Source organism: Vipera berus (assembly GCF_964194415.1).
Source record: "Vipera berus genome assembly, chromosome: 3".
Lineage (NCBI taxonomy): Eukaryota > Metazoa > Chordata > Lepidosauria > Squamata > Viperidae > Vipera > Vipera berus.
This window is the reverse complement of record NC_138204.1, coordinates 96516373-96535612: the sequence shown is the minus strand read 5'-3', so window position 1 is coordinate 96535612 and position 19240 is coordinate 96516373. Positions and strand designations below refer to the sequence as shown.

General features: G+C 39.5%; 1 protein-coding gene across 5 annotated transcripts in view; it reads left to right on the top strand.

Annotated features, from left to right (window-relative positions):
* Nucleotides 1-19240, top strand: part of CFH (complement factor H) — a 138682-nt gene that overhangs the window by 35442 nt on the left and 84000 nt on the right. For 2 of the 5 annotated variants that reach the window (XM_081322663.1, XM_081322660.1), the window contains exons 1-3: nucleotides 4789-5029; nucleotides 16400-16591; nucleotides 18410-18515. In XM_081322663.1, the coding sequence (XP_081178789.1) occupies nucleotides 4963-5029; nucleotides 16400-16591; nucleotides 18410-18515 (365 nt within the window). In that variant the 5' untranslated portion in view covers nucleotides 4789-4962. Of the gene's footprint in view, nucleotides 1-4788; nucleotides 5030-16399; nucleotides 16592-18409; nucleotides 18516-19240 lie in introns of those variants that run through there. The other 3 variants (XM_081322661.1, XM_081322662.1, XM_081322664.1) reach the window with 2 other exon arrangements.

Sequence of the window (19240 nt, the reverse complement as noted above, 5' to 3'; positions counted from 1 at the left end):
TAGATGCTCTCTGGCTGGCCTGTCCGGGTTGGCCCATCCCAGAGTCAGATTGTTCAGCAGAGTTGGCACAGCGGTTGTTAAAATCTGGTTGGCTTGCTCCGTCAGGGGATCCATGTTGTACTTCTGGATTCTCCTCCTCCATGCCCAATTCTTCATTGCTTATGACGGAAGAGTCTTGATAGTCCATGTGTGGGCTGGCTTGGCTGCAAGTTTGGGGACTTTGGGAGGGACTTATGATGCAGTCCTCGCTTAATGGCCGTTCTGGAAACTGTTTTCTGAGTTGATCAATGTGGCGTCTGACGACTCACCCTCCCTCCATCCCCACTTTGTAAGAGAGGGGACCAGATGATTTGGTAATTTTACCAGGAACCCACAGATTCACATGTCCATAGTTTCTGACCCATACCCAATCTCCCACTTGCAGCCCCCTTGGGGGTTTTGGTTGAGAGGCTTCTGCTGCCACTCTATCTGGATGCAACCTGTCCAGTTTAGTGATCAGTCGCCTTCTCTAACGAAGTTCTGCAGGACTTTTGCCTGTAGCAGTGCAGGGCGTAGAATGCTGGCAAAGTAAAAAATCTGCCAGTCTGTGATGCCAGCCCCCTGTTACTATGCATTTAAGTGACTCCTTCATGGTCTTCACCATACGTTCAGCTTGACCATTAGAGGATGGGTGAAAAGGGGCAGATGTTGCGTGTCTCATGAGATTTGCTCTTAGGAAGGCCTGAAATTCAGCAGCAGTGAATTGAGCCCTATTGTCTGAAACTAAGACATCTGGCAACCCATGTGTAGCAAAGAGTTTTCTCAGTGCCTGGATGGTCCTAGCCGTAGTCATGTTTGCAACTGGGATTACTTCAAGCCATTTGGAGTGGCTGTCTACTACTATGAGGAAGAGCTGCCCCTAAAAGGGCCCAGCATAGTCTATGTGAATTCAAGACCAGGGAGTGTGCGTCTCCTCCCACCTGTGAACTGGAGCATGTGGCATTTCAGGCCTTGATTGCTGGCATGTATATCATCCATGTACCTGTACCACAATGTCCTTGTCTAGGCCTGGCCACCAAAGGTAGCTTCTTGCTAAAGCTTTCATTCTGACAATGCCTGGATGGCCTTCATGTAGTGACTGTAAAACTCTATCTCTCACTGATGAGGGAATTATGACTCTGTTCCCCCATAGGATGCACCCCTTGTGAGCTGATAGCTTGTGTCTTCTAACAAAGTAACTCTGGAACTCAGAGCCTGGGCTTTTATCTAACCACCCCATGTGTACCCATGAAAGCACTCTACTAAGTGTTTTATGAGTAGCTGTTTCTGCAGCTATGTCCCCAGCATGGAGGGAAAATTCTGGCAGGCCCTGAATGGACAGAATTCTGGCTGCAGGGGCCAGGTCTGGTTCTGTTACTGGCAGTGGGAGTCTGCTCAGGCCATCAGCATGGCCCATTTCTTTGCCGGGTTTGTGAACCAGCTTAAATGTGTATGCAGACAGGAAAATAGACCATCTAAGCATTCTTGGGGAAAGTATGTGGGGAGTTTGTTTGTCTGTTGTGAAGAGTCCTAGTAGTGGTTTGTGGTCTGTGAAGACCGTGAAGCCTCTGCCATATAAATAGTCATGGAATTTTTTAATTCCTGATACAATGGCTAAGGCCTCTTTGTCAATTTGAGCGTAGTTATGCTCAGCAGAGGACAGTGTCCTTGAATAAAATGCAATAGGGACTTGTGTTCAATTCTTTTCTAAATGACTCAAGACTGCCCCCACCCCATAAAGAGATGTATCACATGCTAAGCATACTGGTTTAGACTCCCTAAAATGAGTTACAGTAGATTTAACTGACAATAGTGCCTTTAGGTCCTGGAAACTTTTCTCGTGAATGCTGGTCCATTTTCATGGAGCTTTTTTATCTAAGAGCCTATGAAGAGGCTCTGCCAATGCGGCCTTGTTAGGCAGAAATGCATGGTAGAAATTGAGGAGGCCCAAGAATGCTTTTAGCTCTCCTTTGGATTTAGGACTAGGAGCCAATTGAATGGCCTTCACTTTGGATTCAGCAGGGTGAATACCATTAGCATCAATTCGAAATCCCAGAAATTCAGTTGAATAAACCCCAATACTACATTTACTCTTTTTTAATATGAAGCCTGCTTCACGCAGCCTTTGTAGGACAGCTCTGAGCCTGTTGGCTAATACCTCTGTAGATTCTCCAGCAATTAGTACATCATCAAAATAAGGGCAAACACCCTGAATGCCTTTAAGTGTGCGTTCCATGATTCCCTGGAAAACGCCTGGAGCAACACTAACCCCAAATTGTAAATGCTTCACTTTGAAAGCCCCTTTGTGAGTCACAATCATCTGAGCTGCGGCTGTGGCCTCATCAACCAGCAATTGCTGATAGGCCTGTGCCAAATCTAACTTTGCGAAAACAGTGCCCCTTGCAAAGAAGCTAAAATGTGGTTCACCAGTGGGACAGGGTATGCGTGTTGCTTAAGTGCTTTGTTAATAGTACATTTATAGTCTGCACATATTCTAATTTCTCTGTTGGCCTTGTTTGGTGTGACTATAGGAGTTTCCCACTCCCCATCATCAACTGGTTGTAAAACGCCCTGTTCTACAAGCTTGTCTATTTCTGTGTCAATTTTATGTTTGAGGGCAAAGAGGACCCTGTGAGGCTTAACCCTAATGGGGACCACGCTGGGATCTAGCTTGAATGAAATAGGCGGGCCTGTGTATTTTCCTAGGGCTGAATCAAATACGTCTGCAAAGTCCTCACAAACTGATGTTAGATTCTCAGCTTGTGTCCGGTTGATACCAGTTACTTGAATGCCTAAAGCATCAAACCAATTGAGTCCTATTAGACTTGTTCTCTGCCCCCCTACTACTATGACATCCAGGTGCCCATAAAACCCTTTAAATTTTACAGCCAAGGTGGCTTCCCCTTTAACTTTGACTTTAGCATTTTTAAAATCAGTTAATATATATATTGTTAGTTCCTATGGATAACATATAGAACACAATTTTAACTCTACAGGAAAGCTAAAAACTACTTTAACTGACATGGCTGTAACAACAGCATCTTGCAAGTCTATTGTCTCTTCCTCCTCCTCCTCATACTTTAGTGAATTAAGGAGGCATCTGCCTGAGCCACTTCCAAATATTATCTTATTGTTCTGAATTTAAAAAAAAGTTTCAGCTTCTTTTGGCTAGGTAACCGTTCCTGCATTTCTGTCTGGTTTATCTTCTGCACATCCTAACCTTACTTCAGTACTCTCATGCATTCTAACTCTTTGACAATAGGTAAGGGCTAGAAATTCTCTGGAAAGAGGAAATCAGATTGTCTTGTCCCCTCTTTCAGGCAGGAAATGGGGCTGAGATTGCTGTGGTTGCTTCAGTGAATGTTATGGTATGTAGGAATGACCTTGGGAAACATAGGGAGGGGAGGGGAAGAGATGCTAAAGGACCTTATCCTATACTACTGACATGCTATGGAATAGGTCAGCCCCACCTTTTCTGTTTTTTTCCAAAGAAGTTCTGCTTTAGCCAAGTCCTTTTAGATTCAATCAATTAATAATTGACTTTCATTCCTCTATAAGACTTCTTTTGTTGTTAGCTTGCCTTATTTTGGAAACCACCTATTTTTATTGTTACTTAGAAAAGCAGCCTCAAATGTCTTAGATTTTGTTGGATTAAAAAACTATATTAGTGGAATTCAGCCAAAAAAAATCATGAAGCAAGCCTGGAGTTGCTCTTTGCTTACTTCCTGAATGTTCAAAGTTACTTTTTTTGGACAGTTTTATGGTTAAAGGGCTTTGAGCAAATTGGCTCCTGGACTGAACAGGCATTTCAAGACATTAGTAAATGCCATTTATTTTTTCATAGGGCCTTGACCGATGGACTGAAATTATCCTGGGAAAATACAATAGAGATGTGAGTCAGTTTTTAAAAGGCCAGTTTGGTTTTGTGGTTAGAAGCCAGGGGATTGTGAGTTCCGTTTTGGGTCAGGCGCAAACTGTCTCAGCCTTAGGAAGATGGTAGGGGCAAACCCGACTTCTAAATATCCTGCCAAAAAGATTGCCTGGATTTGTTCCTGTAGCTATTAAGAGGTAGGTCACTCAATGAACTGTAGAAACAACCATTTCTTCATTATGGTGGGCCTACAGTGTGTGTAAACTCTGCTCAGGCATTGCAGTTAGAACAACTGCTCTTTGATAGTTTATTTCCCTATGAGCAAGGTTTGTCCACAAACACACCCAACTAATTTGCTGAGGCATTCTTTATAATTTGGTGTTTTGTGCTGCATGCTCTTTAATAAGAGTCTCCCCATGACAGCACAGTGTACTCACCTTTCCAGTCACAGCAGACTCATGAAAAGAACAATGCAGTCAGCACTCAGCAACCAAGAGGTAACAGGGAAGGCAAAGAGTATTGTTAGGTTTGCTGTTTAAAGCACAGGTCCAGAGAGAAGAAAAACCATTGGCAACTGGCCAAAAGGGCAAAATTCTGTACCAAGAGAACTCTTTCTCTGACAGCCTCTGCTTCTGTGGTTCTGTCTAGAAAATGAAAGTTGGAGAAAAACGGGATTTCTTTAAACAACTCACTTCTAATGCAGGGAAAAAACGTAATAACAATGCCCCTGTTTGTTAAAGATGAGATTACTCATTTTGTGAAGCCTGAGAGGTTGAAAGCAAACAAGGAAAAGCCAGTTGAGAAATTGGGGAAGTGTGTTTGTATATAATTTACATAATTCTCTGACCATTACCAAAAGGGAAAAAAATGCACCAAAGCTGAAAGGGAGAAAGAAAAGATTGGTTGCCTATGTCGCAACAGGATTCAGGGGGAGTGACCGATGAAGGAAAAGCTCAAAGTAGGCTATTCTTTGGAACAGTCAGAAGAGGCAAAGTAAGAATAAGAGAGGATTTGAGAGAAACCAAGGAAGACTTGTTGTAAAAGGGCAAAAGTGCCCTGTGCCCAGGTCTGGAATGGCTTTCCATTTTCTGGGTTACACTGTTCTAGTCCTGTTATTGGCATGCTTTACTGCTGTGGCTGGTAAGTCAAAACTTTAAGTAGCATTTAATAATAACAGTATTGTGGGTGGGGGCGAAATAACATTTAAATAGACAATATTTAAGCATAACTGTTTTAAAAAATGGAACCCTAAGCACCCCAATTTAAAGATGCACACCAGTATTAGGAGCTCTAGATGAATTCTTTTCAGGTTTTCAGTGAGGAATTAATGGAATAGTTTGAATCTGCTTTGATTTCAGCAAAATTGTGTCTTGTAATCTTAGTCACATATGAAATTTGCATTATCTTGTTAGAGCTGTCAGACTTTAACCTACAGACTAACATAACAGAAGCAATAGGTTCAGGTATTTGAACATGAACATTTAAATCATTTTATCATTTTTCTGCACTGGATAAATCCAAAACAGATTTTTTGAAGTAATTTTCATTGCCTGTAAAAAAATTAATAATGCAGTCAGAAATAATAATAATATAAATCTGACATAATAATAATATAAATAATATAAATGTGACTACTTAGAAGTAAATCCTAATGGATTCTAATGGATCTTATTTATTAAGTATGTATAAAATTGCAACATGTTGTTCTGAGCTATAATTAAATTCCAAAGATGTGCTGGTGAAACTGATTTTTACTAAACGACATAGAGTGTAGTCTTAAATTTAGCAGTAGCTGCAAATGCAATCATTGCTATTAAAAGGGGTGAAGGAATTTCTCCTGCAATTTTAAAACATTAATGAAATATTAAATTTAGACAAATGGTTTCAATACATGCCTACATACTTACCTGAGAGTTAAGTCTCATCAAAGTCTGTATGATTAATCTTGACTTGATGCATATAGAGTTGTTGGTTTTTTTGCTAAAAATAGCACACAGTAGAATTCTAAATCCACAACAGAGTTGCCCTTCTTATTGATTTTTGGAAAATTAAGTTGAAATCAATATTAATGTATTACATTATAGGGATCTGTGGTAGATATTTCCTTATTTGTGATTTATTTAGTCTTCTATATATGATCATTGAGAGCAATAATGAGCACAGACTTTACATTAATTGCCTCACTAATCGCTACTGGAAGACCATCTAAACGTCAAGTGAGAAAATGACTATAGCATCACATATAATTTTATTTTGCATAATACAGCTGCAATTCTGTATTCATTCTAGTAAACTTTTAAAAAAAAATTAATTCCATTTATATCCCGCCCTTCTCCGAAGACTCAGGGCGGCTTACAAGCTTAGCAGTAGCCTTCATTCTATGTATATGCCTGCTTATTAGGGCTTTCACACACCCCCAAGCGGCATTATTACAAAGTCAGCTTAATTGCCCCCAACAATCTGGGTCCTCATTTTACCTACCTCAGAAGGATGGAAGGCTGAGTCAACCTTGAGCCTTGTGGGATGCGAACCTGCACTAATTGCAGGCAGCTGGTGTTACTTAAGGAGGCATTAGCCCACTGCTCCACCAAGGCATTAGCCACTGCTCCACCAATGGCATTGCATTGATATTTTTTTCTATTTTTGTGATTTGTTTATACAGATGCAGCTATATTTGAATAAACAATATAACAGATGTACTATTTTCTTTTTCTTCCTGCCCAATATCAAATATTTATTATATGACAAGCAGAAAATTACTAGGCAAGTGACAATATGTACTGATTTTTAAAATATGACATTTTTAATGTATGTTCCTCCTACTAGATAGTAAATAGCTATTTCTAGAATTGCCCCCTTTCACATCCTCTTGAAATATTTATTCTCAAGTTTACGTAAGTTAGTTTCATTAGATCCAATGTAGTTCTAAACTATATCAGTTATTGTAATAATTTTGTTGTTAGTTGCGAAGTCATGTCCAACCCATCGTGACCCCATGGACAATGTTCCTCCATGCCTTCCTGTCCTGTATTGTAATAATAGCAGAGAGAAAAAAAACCTAATAGCTATAAATTACTCTTTCTTCTAGTCCTCATAGGCTTACTTGAAAAATGCAATCTCTCTTTCTGTAACCCAACAACCAGACAGGTTCCTTTTAAAACCCAGTATATATTCAACTTGAAACAATAAAACAACCTTGGCTGCTGTCCAAAAAAGTCATGGCACAATTTAGTCTTCCCACTTCTGGGCTGTGTTTGTTTCTTTTTGCACATTCTCCTTACTGGCCCAGATCCAAATCCCATTTGGTTATTCATTGGGTTTTTTTCCCCAGTCACAATCTATTCCACAGCTATCACACACTGGGCAATCCTTGTTGCCTTGACATGCTAAGGTGGTATAATTTATGGATGGAAATTGCCTGGCAATGTATCTCTCTTGAATTCCACGCTGCGGGATGGTGTGCCATCAATCCATATGACATTACCATACTGTGTTCTTTTCCATTTGCTCTTAAGCAATCTTTCTGACACTCTCTTAACTGGAATATTTTGTCTTCTGTATCCCTTTTCTCTTAAACTGCCTGGCTTATGAGTAATCTTTCATTTTAAAGCTCCCCCCCCCACTTTAATCTTAAATAATCCACCAGTCTCACTTAAATTGCTGACTGCATTTTGTTAATGCAGCCTGAAAGCAGGGATAATGGGGGAACTAATCATAATGCCACTTATAGACATTGTTTCCCACAACAGCAGCCAGAACAATCAGGCCACTCTCAGTTAAGATGACACATGTGAGAAGAATCATGAGGCCCCATAAGTTAATAACCTCCTATTTCTAAAATATATAGTGGATCTCCTACCAATACAGGTGTTTGAGACTGTTGGGCAATGTTGGGATTCAGGATTTAGTGACTGTGGTCTAGACAAAAGATTTCCTGATGTTTCACCAGCAACCCTGACTGGTATCTTCAGGTACAAAGACCAGGGGCAGTTGAGCTGGGACTGACTGGGCTCTTGTCTTATTAGCTAGGTGTAATTACTTCTGATTGATTTTTAGTTGAGCTGGGTTTTGATTAGTGCAGGTGAGGAGGGCCATGTTGATATTCTTTAATGTGCTGTTTGCAAATATGCAGGTGATAGATGGAATATGGCTGTTTTAAGTGTTGGAGAGAAGACTAATGAATGCATAATATTTTAATAGAAATGAATCAGTTTGTTTTCTATGAATGGGTACAATGTTATAAGTAAGTTTCTAACAGGTATTAGTTTCTCATCAAGTATTTTTAAGTATATTACAGTTAGGTAAAGGTAAAGGTTCCCCCGCACATGCGTGCTAGTCGTTTCCGACTCTAGGGGCCGGAAAGTAATAATTAAGAGGCCATTCAAAGTTACAATAATCCCTCTCAAAAGATACTTACAATCAGGTTCTGGAGTTCAAATGATGCACACACCACAAACACACAAAGAGTCACATGACTGCATTTCGGGCACTTGGCAACTGGTTGAAGTGTTCCACAGTCCTGTGACCTGATTTATTAATTTTTCCAATTTCTAACCTTTTCATCTGAATTCCAGCAAAAGCCACCCATAACAATGAATGGACTTGCTTTATGACAGTAGTGTTCACTTTATGATCACTGTGTTAACTTAATGACCACCATTAAAAACATTGTAAAATCAGGTTGGTCATGTTGGTGCCTCAATTTACAACTGTAAGGATTTACAACAAAAATTCTGGGTATCATTACAATCATAAGTCAAAGACAACCTGCACTAAAGGAGGAAACTATGATACTTTCAAGGAGATGTGGTTTTTTTATTGGTATATAGTTAAGGATTTCCAGTTGAATTAAAGTAATCTTTATGAATATTGGTGGTATTTTAAATAATACAAATCCACTGGTAGGTTTTCTGAAAAAGAGCATTATTTTTTCATTCAAAATGTCTTTTAAAATGTTCTCTTTGTATGTGCAAAAAAATGAGACAGAGTAGAAAAGAACATTTTGTGAAGTATAAATGCCATTTAGCATAACCCTAGTTCAACATCATTGGCTATTCAGTGAAACAAATTAAATAAAATTTTATGAATTTAACATTAAAAGATAATTCATTGAATATAGAGAGGGCACTGGTATTCCTTTCTTGAAGAAACAAGGTTCTTTCATCATTACTGTGAAAATATGCTTAAAAGTATCTGGTAAAAATCTTGAGGGCTAAATAAAATTCCTCGTATTGTGGGCTGGGGCTGCAACATATGCATACGTATGGGCAGTGCTCTTTTTGTAAAAGAAAAAGGTGCCGGAACTCACACATGTCATACAACCCACCTTGCCTACCCTACAAGATTCCATCCAAAAAAGGTGCCGGAACTCCGTTCTGAGCGTTCTATGACAAAAAAAAGCCCTGGATTCACGGCTTAATTTGGAAGATCATCTAATGGCCCTGACCAGGGGGGCCTTCGCACAGGTTCGCCTAGTGCACCAGTTGTGCCCCTTTTTGGACCGAGATGCCCTATGCATGGTTACCCACGCCCTCGCCACTTCTCGCCTGGATTACTACAATGCTCTTTACATGGGGCTGCCCTTGAAGAGCACCCAGAGGCTTCAACTGGTGCAAAATGCGGCTGCGCAGGTGCTTATGGGAGTATCTCGGTACTCCCATGTTACACCACTCCTGCACGAGCTGCATTGGCTTCTGGTTACCCTCTGGGTGCAATTCAAGGTGCTGGTAATAACCTTTAAAGCCCTGCATGGCTTAGGCCCAGGGTACTTGCGAGACCACCTGCTGCCATTGTCAACCTCCCATCGCCCGGTTCGCTCCCACAGAGTCTGCCTCCTCAGGGTTCCGTTGGCCCAGCAATACTGGCTGGCGACCCCCAGGAAGAGAGCTTTCTCTGTGGGTGCGCCGACCCTCTGGAATGAGTTGCCTCTGGAGCTGCAGATGGCCCCTGACCTTCGGTCCTTCCGCCATGACCTGAAGATGTGGTTGTTCCAACAAGCGGGCCTGGACTGACTACGATTTTTAATTAGGCTTTTACTGGGTTAAATTGTTTTGTAATTTTGTATTTACTGTTTAATTCTCTTTTAAATTTTTTACTCTATTTTTTAAAATTTTTATTGTTGTGAGCTGCCCTGAGTCCTCAGGGAGAAGGGCGGCATATAAATTTAATAAAATGAAATGAAAATGAAATATATAACTGCAGACAGCAAATATAGCTAATATTCTTGCCATCCTGTGTTCTTCACAGCCTTGTGAGATGGGTCAAACTGAGAGACAGTCACTAGCCAGCTAATGAAGCCTAGAAATCACTGTCTCCTGGTTTCTAGGCCAGCACCTTCATCACTATGCCAAATGGACTCTCTTGATCTCCCATCTTGATAAAGTATTGATATTGTTAGGGTAGATAAATGAAAATTAGCTCTCTTTTTTATAGTAGTTTCAGAACAGACCTCTTAGTTCTACTGGGTATCATTTAATGTATCTCTTAGGATAAGCAATTTGGCTATTTGGTACAGAACTATCATCTTTAGCACCCAAAACCTCACTCTCATTGAAACTGGTGCCATTTTTCTCTTTTCTTAGAAATATATTCTCTGAATTCTTATTTGGATTTGACTATTTCAACAACCATGAGAGTAAAGGCAGTTTGGTGTAGTGGTTCATCAAAATAGAAATTGGGAGCATGCCTTAGGCACAAAACCAGCTTGGTAATCTTGGGCCAGTCACTCTGGCTCAGCCATAGAAAGAAGACAATGGCAAACCACTTTCAAACTCTTGCCAACAAAACTGCAAGGATTAGTCAGGGCAGTTATAAGAAGTCAACAATAACACAAATATATTAAAAAACAGACAACAAAAATGGATCAAAAACTAGATTATTTCTGGATTTGAAGCATTATTCATTGCAGAAACATGATACAAAAATAATAGCAAAAGATTAGCCAAGTCATATCAACAGAAGAAGAAAAAAGGTAACATTTATAAAGTTGAATATAATTAGCAATCATTTGTATGTTAGTCCATAAGAAGAAGATCCAAGGACCACAGCTAGGTAATACTTTTTAGTTGAATTTAACCACCTTTTGGCACATCATCTCTCCTAAGGTTAGATTGACCACAACCCTATTGGCCTTTAGGAATTCCCTAGAGACATGGTTGTGCCATCAGGCTTGGAAAACCCATGAAGGTTTGGAGCCTGCAAAAGGGCTGTATTGTTCACACAGGCTGTTTGCTGGCCTTCTCTCTCATTTTATTTTTCTAGTTAATTTGTTTTAATTGTTTTTTTCTATTTTATTTTATTTTATTGTATTTATCTGAGATGGCTGGCTCTATAAAGTGAAGAACATAAATAAACAAAGCAAAATGATCCAATATAATAAATGAAATATGAATTCTCCAGAACTTTTCCTAAGATGATAGGAAAGAAATACGAAAGGGAAAAGTCAGGTGATAACACCCATTGTCAACAGTTCAAGTTCTTTAGACTGAATCATTTGTTAATAAATATAATCACTGACACAATTATTTTTATTTTTTATTTTAATCCCATTTATACCCCGCCCTTCTCCGAAGACTCAGGGCGGCTTACAATCTAAGCACAAATCAAATTACGTAAGACTGAAGAAAATGGTTGTTCCTCCAGTTATGAAAAGACAAAGACTGTTACTTCCTTTTACTCATTTTTCCTTTGGCAAAGTACACAAAATGCTGGTTCAAATTTCGAAGGGTTTCTAAAGAAATTAGCATGCTAATCCATGTTATAGGTGGATTCTTTTTATGATGGTTTAGGTATTTGTGGTTTACAGGCCAATCCACTTTGAATTATAGTCCATAAACATTTGTACTGCAATCGATCTTGTAGTCATTCATTTTGAATGGTCTTTTTGTGTTTGGTCTCTCTCTGATCAATCACGACATGTTTTTATTATGTAACAGCACCCTCTGCTGACAGAATCATTGCTTAATCTTGTAGGTTACTTAAAAACATGTCTCTATATAAGAATCTTTTCTCAGGGATGGTCTTCAGGTTATTGCCGTAATTTGGATAGATAAGTCACAAGTAACAGTTGTGAAGGGCAACAATTTATGTGTCTAATTTGTTTAAATTACTACCATTAAAATTGTAATATTTTGTTTGAGGTATTCTAAAAGATCATCTGAGAAGTTTCCTTGAAGTATTTTTTTTAATATTTCAGACTAGAAGTATACAGGATTGTTATTTAAATGTTTTAATCAATTAAATTGTTGCAATATTTATATGTAGTGGAAAGGTTGGGCATCATTTCATCAAAATGAAAATATTAGTCAAAATTTGACATGAAGCAATAATTGAGAATAGAAATATTTCATAGCAAGAAATGACTGATCTGAAGTACTGTCTGATATTCAAAGTGTGGTGTGATGTGGTGAATGAGCAATATGATCAAACATCATTGCAGTTGCCAATAAAAAAAAACAATAGATAACAATAGGAGGTATCAGGTTAAAAACCAGGAAACTTTTGGTTTTAGTCTTGCCTTTAGCAAAAAGCCTTGGGCCAGTCATTCTTTCTCAACCCTGGGAAGGAGGCAACAGCAAATTACTCCTGAAATCTTCTCAAGTAAACTGCAGGGCTTAGTTCAGGCAGTTGCCAGGAGTCAGCACTGATGAAGGCGTGCACCCATGTATGCACACACACACACACACACACACGGTATGGAGATGACCTTTCCATTACTGAAGCGGCATATTTATAAGAATTGTGTCATTTAAAAATCTATGCAAGTCCAAGGAAGATAAGGCCTTTTGAAATAAAGTTTAAATTAAATCTATTTATAGTAAAAAGAGTGAACAAATATGGATCAGCATATATCTGCCTTCTAATCCTGCATTAGCTACAGAAGCCAGATGGGTAATTTGGAGCTAATCATTCTGTCCAGTCATTCACTGTCAACCTAGGAAGAAAGCAATGGCAAACCATCTCTGAAAATGTTATCAAGAAAATTGCATGTTTTCTCCATGTAATTGCCAAACATGCCCAAAGCTGTTAGTTGTCTTAATTTTAATTTTGTTTCCTGGCAACCATGGACCTATTTCAAGACATTGAAGGCCTCATGTATACTAGTGGTCACATGTTCAAGTCACTTGCAATATGATTTGCCAGTGGAGAATATTGTCATCAATCTTTTACCTTACACAGAACACTCTCCGATTGCCTTTGAGGCAGCCCACCAATTTAACTGGATCTTTATTAATATAGGCTATAGTAAATAATCTTAAAAGTCTAGCTTCAATCTTTGTTATTATAGCCAGATGCTGCCACACATGCTGCATAACTGTTTGTTTTACACTGCCTTTTTTCACACTGATGCACCCTGCCCAAGGCCTCCATTCATGTCATACCTGGGTCTCCATTTGTATGATAACTGGGCCTCCATTTGTGTCCTGCTCAGGGATCCATTTACAGTACATTCCTCCCAAGACCTCTGCTCATGTGCTTCCCAAGATCCTTCTTTCACACTGGCATAGCAGCTGAGGAAAAAAAATCACAATAATTAATTGTTAAGACAACAGGGAGATGGGTCTCTTTACACCTAAATACCTAGGCACAGAAACAGGCCATTAGGCCCTCAGGAGAGGGCAAGAATATTGCAAAGGTAGCTACTATGGCCGAAAAAACTTGCCTCCTGAGCCCAACTAGAATTTCTTAGCTCATGGGCCCCAGAGTATACTATCTCACCAGGCCGGATTGGATGGATAAAAGTGACCAGGGAGAGATGTTCATTCAACTAACCCACTTCCAAGCCATAAAGGACTTTAAAAGGTGGTAACCAGCACATTGAATTGCATCTGGAAGCACACCAGCCTCCATTGCAGTTCACAAGGCAGTAGTGTCACATGCACCAAGTAACCGGCACCAATTGCCACCTGTGCTGACTTATTCTGCACCAACTGAAGTTTCTGAGTACGGTACTTTTCAAGAGCAGCCCCATGTGGAATGCACTGCAGTAGTCCAGATGGGAAAAGCACATGACTGACCGTGAGCAGGTCTCCTCATCTAATAACACTGGTCTACAAATTTTGGGAAATTATTGACCTCCGAGATGAAATGTGTTAATTCTTACATATTTTGATTAGATGAATTAGAAAACAGGTGATAACGGTGCTGGTTGGCTAAAGTTTTCAAGATATTTCACAATAAAGATTTATACACAGGTGAGTATATTTGCCTACAAGGGAGGGAGGTGTCTAATGATCACGATGCCTCGTAACTTCTCAACAAAGTACAGTAGAACAATGAAAATGTTACCACATGGAAGTGTATAAATTTATCTTCACTTTGAGACTAAAGATTATTACCTAATTGTAATTTACTGTTCTTTTATTGCAAGGTACATTTGTCTTGGTCAGATCTACAAATCATACAGTTACATTTGGTGGCTTGTGAAAATGTTATTGCCTAACATTTCCAAGGAACAGTTGTGTGATATTTTCCCTCAGAAGCCAAGATGCCCCCAAACTGTGTAAACAATGCAGATAACTTTTGCTACATTTGTGGCAAGGTTACATTTGCATCTCAAAAGTGCAACATGACGGCAATAGCAAAAAAGGCATACCACTTATATTTTCGATGCAAAATAGGGCAAAAGGACAAGAGTTGGCCCCCTCATTATTGTTACATTACACATGCAATCTATCTGCGTCATTGGCTAAACAAGAAGAAAGTCCGTGCCTTTTGCAGTTCCAATGGTGTGGAGGGAACCCACCAATCATTGTAGCGATTGCTACTTTTGCATGGTTCCCCAAATTGCAGAAGGAATCTCAAGAAAGACATGGACCATGGAATATCCAAACATTCCATCCACATTGCATCCTGTACTCCACGCTGAAGACTTGCCTATTTTAGATCCACCAGAATCCTACTGTCTACACTCAGATGATGATAAAGACAACAGAATGCAGCTGATCTGTTGATGTCAGAGGTCTTCCTGAACCACATCTAATTTCACAGAATGAAATGACCTTTGGAATTGCCTAAGAGTAATGGAGAGCTACCAGGCTCTAGATTACAACAACGGAAACTTGCCATTTAATCTGATGTTAGAGCTTGTCATTTTTTCATGCAAAAAGCATGAAAATATCACATGAAAAACCAATAAATAAATGGAAAGTTATGTTATTGGTATCAATAAAAAGATATATTTATAATGATTGGTATGGCATTATTCTCATTGCTATATCACATTTCGCAGAAAAGTTATGGAGCATAATCGCACATCCCCCCTCATAATTTTGATTTATTTTGATGCAATTTTGACCTGAAGCTGTACATTGGAAACTGGATCCAATTAATACTTAGGACTTAATTTTCCTTTATTAGTGACCCAATTCTGGTAAAATTAAGCTACTTTCATTTCCAAGGCTGTCTCTTCGTAGACCAGTGTAATATCTTCTCAGAAACCTATTTGGTTCCCATATTGATAATATTCGAGAAGTGTTTAAAAACCCTTGAGACTAAACACATTTCTTTTTGTTTAGTTATCTGTTTTTTAGGATAAGCTGTCCAGAGTTGTTCTGGAGTTAGGTGGCCTCTAGATCAGTGATGGCAAACCTTTTAGAGACCGAGTGCCCAAACCACAACCCAAACCCCACTTATTTATCGCAAAGTGCCAGGGCCACATCAGCATTGTGGTGTCCTCGGGGGGGAGGGAGGCGCCTCCGAGTGCCACCTCTGGCATGCAAAAACCAGGGGTGCAAAAATGAGCCACCATGCTGCAAGGCACAAAAACGGCTGCTGCCGCGCTGTGGGGTGCAGGCCCTCCCTTTTCTTCCAGTCCGCCAATTGACAATGGTTGGTGACCTCTGTTCTACCACCTCTACTTGAGCTTGCTAGTCAGCCACTTCACCTCCTTTGTGCTGGGCATTGCTCCTGCTCCAGGAGGTAGTGGCAGCCTGATGGACCTGCTGGTGGTGGCAGTGGCAGCATGCGTGCCAACAGAGAGTGCTCTGAGTGCCACCTCTGGCACGCGTGCCATACGTTCGCCACCATTGCTCTAGATTATATATCTAAATATAAATAAATATCTACCGAACTGTGAAAAAAATAAAGTTGATACTAATAATAGCACAGCATCAAATAATTGTTGAAAGTGAAATAAAATAGACTAACTTTTAATTACATTTTTCCAGCTATGCATCTCTAGTTTAGGACACACATGATCAAACACTTTATAACTCATTTTACCCTTTTTTACAGTTTTGCCCATTTTACAGATGCACTGCTACTGCAACACAAATAAATCCAAACCAGTGTGACCTCCGGCATTCTTAGGAGAAGCTGGTCTGTCTAGCAGTTGATTTTATCAAAATATTATTACCCTTATCTAAGCAAACTAATGGAACTATTCTGAGTGGTTGTAAAGCTATCCTTTTTACAAAAGAATTAATTTTTAACTTATTTTTTTACAAGCTATAGAACAAGATTTGGCAGCTAGGTTTTGCTGAATGCTGTTTCTTTTTCATTTGTGTCTAGCTCAAAATGCCTGTGGACCACCTCCTAGAAGAGAACGTGAACAACCTATGGAAGAATTGGATGCAGAGACCTATGTACATGGGCGTGTAATATCATATAAATGCCGCCCTGGGTATGTTAAAGCTTGGCATATTAAACTTCAATGTAAAGATGGAGTCTGGGAACAATTGCCACCTTCTAAGAGCTGCACAGGTAAGTAATAAAATAATATTTTCCAAAATTCAGTGGAGAAGGATATTGAAAAATTTAAGGTATTTTTTCACATTTCTGATTAGTATTTTTGATTATAAGCCATCAAGTTGATGTTGCCTCTTAGTAATCATATAGATAGATTTTTCTCCTGGACAATCCATGCTCAAATTGTCTTTCAGGTTTTCCAAAACTGAAGTCATCATTGCTGTAACAGTGTCCATCCACTTTGCTGCCAGGGTTTGAAATGGACTCCTAACATTAGAACCATCATTAAAAAGGCACAACGAAGAATGTTCTTCCTGTGTCAACTCAGGAAATTCAGATTACCCCAGAAGCTGTTGATACAGTAATAATACAGAGGAATTACTGAGTCTGTCATTTGTACTTCTATAATTGTCTGGTTTGATACAACCAAACAGGACAGGTACAGACTCCAATGAATAGTTGGGACTGAAGAAAAAATATTTGCGATCAGCCTATCTTCCATAGAATGTCTGTATATTGTGCAGAAAAGGAGGGCTGACAAAAAAAGCTACAGACCATTTACAACTGGATATAAACTGTTTCAACTCCTTCCCTGATGATGTCATTATAGGGCATTGCATGCCAAAACAACTAGACACAGGGACAGTTTTTCCCTCATGCCATCACTGCTGAACACCTAATTCTCAAAAGACTGTCTTATATCTAAGTATATTTACCTATGTTGTGTGGTTGTAGTAATAGTATTATCCTTCTCATCTTCTTTAATCCTCTTATTGGTATTATTATGATTATTATTACTCTGTTGCTTTGCACGTACATTGCACAGGAGACAAATTCCTTGTGTGTCTAATCACACTTGCTCAATAAAGCTATTCTATTCTATTCTATTCTATTCTATTCTATTCTATTCTATTCTATTCTATTCTATTCTATTCTATTCTATTCTATTCTATTCTATTCTATTCTGTGTTCAAAGTAGGATCCACCCAACCCAGTAGAGCGGGGAGGCAAGGAACAGAATACAATTGAATAGAATAGAATAGAATAGAGCTGGAAGGGACCTTGGAGGTCTTCTAGTCTAGCCCCCTGCTCAAGCAGGAATGTTGACCCCTAACAAGATACACCTGGTGGAACCCAAAAGAAGGGCCTTTTCCATGGTAATTCTCTTCCTTTGTAATATCATCCCTTCAGAAATTAGACTGGCCCCCACTTTGCTACTTTTTTTCCCTAAAGACTTAGTTTTGCCAGAGGGCCTGGGAGATCCAAAGTGGGATGGAGTCCATGAAATGACTAATTTGATTGTGTGTTGTCGCTGGGATGGGTGGGTGGGGCTGGTTTTTTAAAAATTTTTCTATACTATATTTTTATTGCTTGTAAGTTGCCTGGAGTTGCTGTGAACGAGTAGGTGTCTATATAAATTTTCTAAATAAATAAATTTTCTGTTTCCCTTTGCATTCTGTTTTTATTTGATACCAAGTACCAGGAATTACATTGTTATAACCAAAAATAGAAGTTGCCTTTCAGACTGAATGCCAGGAGGAATATATAGCTATTTCCATGAGTAAGAATTTTGAATTTGCCATGTAATATCTTAATGAAAGGCATTTCATATGATTACACATCATTCAGATTATCAGAATGTACACACCAATGAGGTGAAGCAGGCGTGCAAGATTTCTGAATGTCATAAGACCAGGTTTAGTTCATAATGACAGTGAGATAGGAAAGGTGAAATAGGCAAGGGGAGATGTAAGCACTGGGCAATCTGAGCACTTTCCAAATGCTAATATTTTTGCTGTATTGCATTGTATTATTATTTTTTTAAATTTGCAGGAATATCTTGTGGCCACCCAGGAGATTCTGATTATGCCAGTTTTGAACTTGAACGTGGAGAGGATTTTACTTTTGGTGCCCGTGTTGTTTATACGTGTAATGAAGGGTAAAACTTTTATAGTTGTTTTTTCCCCTTTCTAATTATTTGTTTTATATATAGACCCATGTATTAAGAAAAACAAAAGCTCTGTCTCCCAAAATAATAATGAAATTATATTGTATTCTAGTCTGGGAATTTGTAACATATCCCTAGAGTCCCTCTCTATTGCCTGTATGTAGATTTTGATATGTGGCTAGTCCACAAGAGAAAAAGGAAGCCAGGAGAGATAATAGAAGACAATAGTCCATGTTATTTACAAACACACACACACACACACACACACACAGAGAGAGAGAGAGAGAGAGAGAGAGAGAGAGAGAGAGAGAGAGAGAGAGAGAGAGAGAGACCAGTTTGCTGTAGTGGTAAAGATATTGGCTCAGAAACTACCGTATTTTCCGGCGTATAAGACGACTGGGCGTATAAGACGACCCCCCAACCTTTGAGATGATTTTCAAGATTTTTCGTCTTATACGCCGGAAAATCAGCGAGCCCAGGAAGGCACGCCCTCCCCTCTCACTGTGGAGGAAGCAGGGCAGGCTGGCATCTGGCAGGAGCCGGCAGGGCAGTCCTGCGCACGCGCGTGCTCCCCAGCTGTTAAGGAGCACTCCTTAGCAGCCGAGGAGTGCGCGTGTGTGCAGGACTGTCCTGCCGGCTCCCGCCCGACGCTCTTCCCTCTTGAGGCAGTATCCCCGAGGACTCCTTAGGAGCCAGGGAGCGATGCTGCCTCAAGA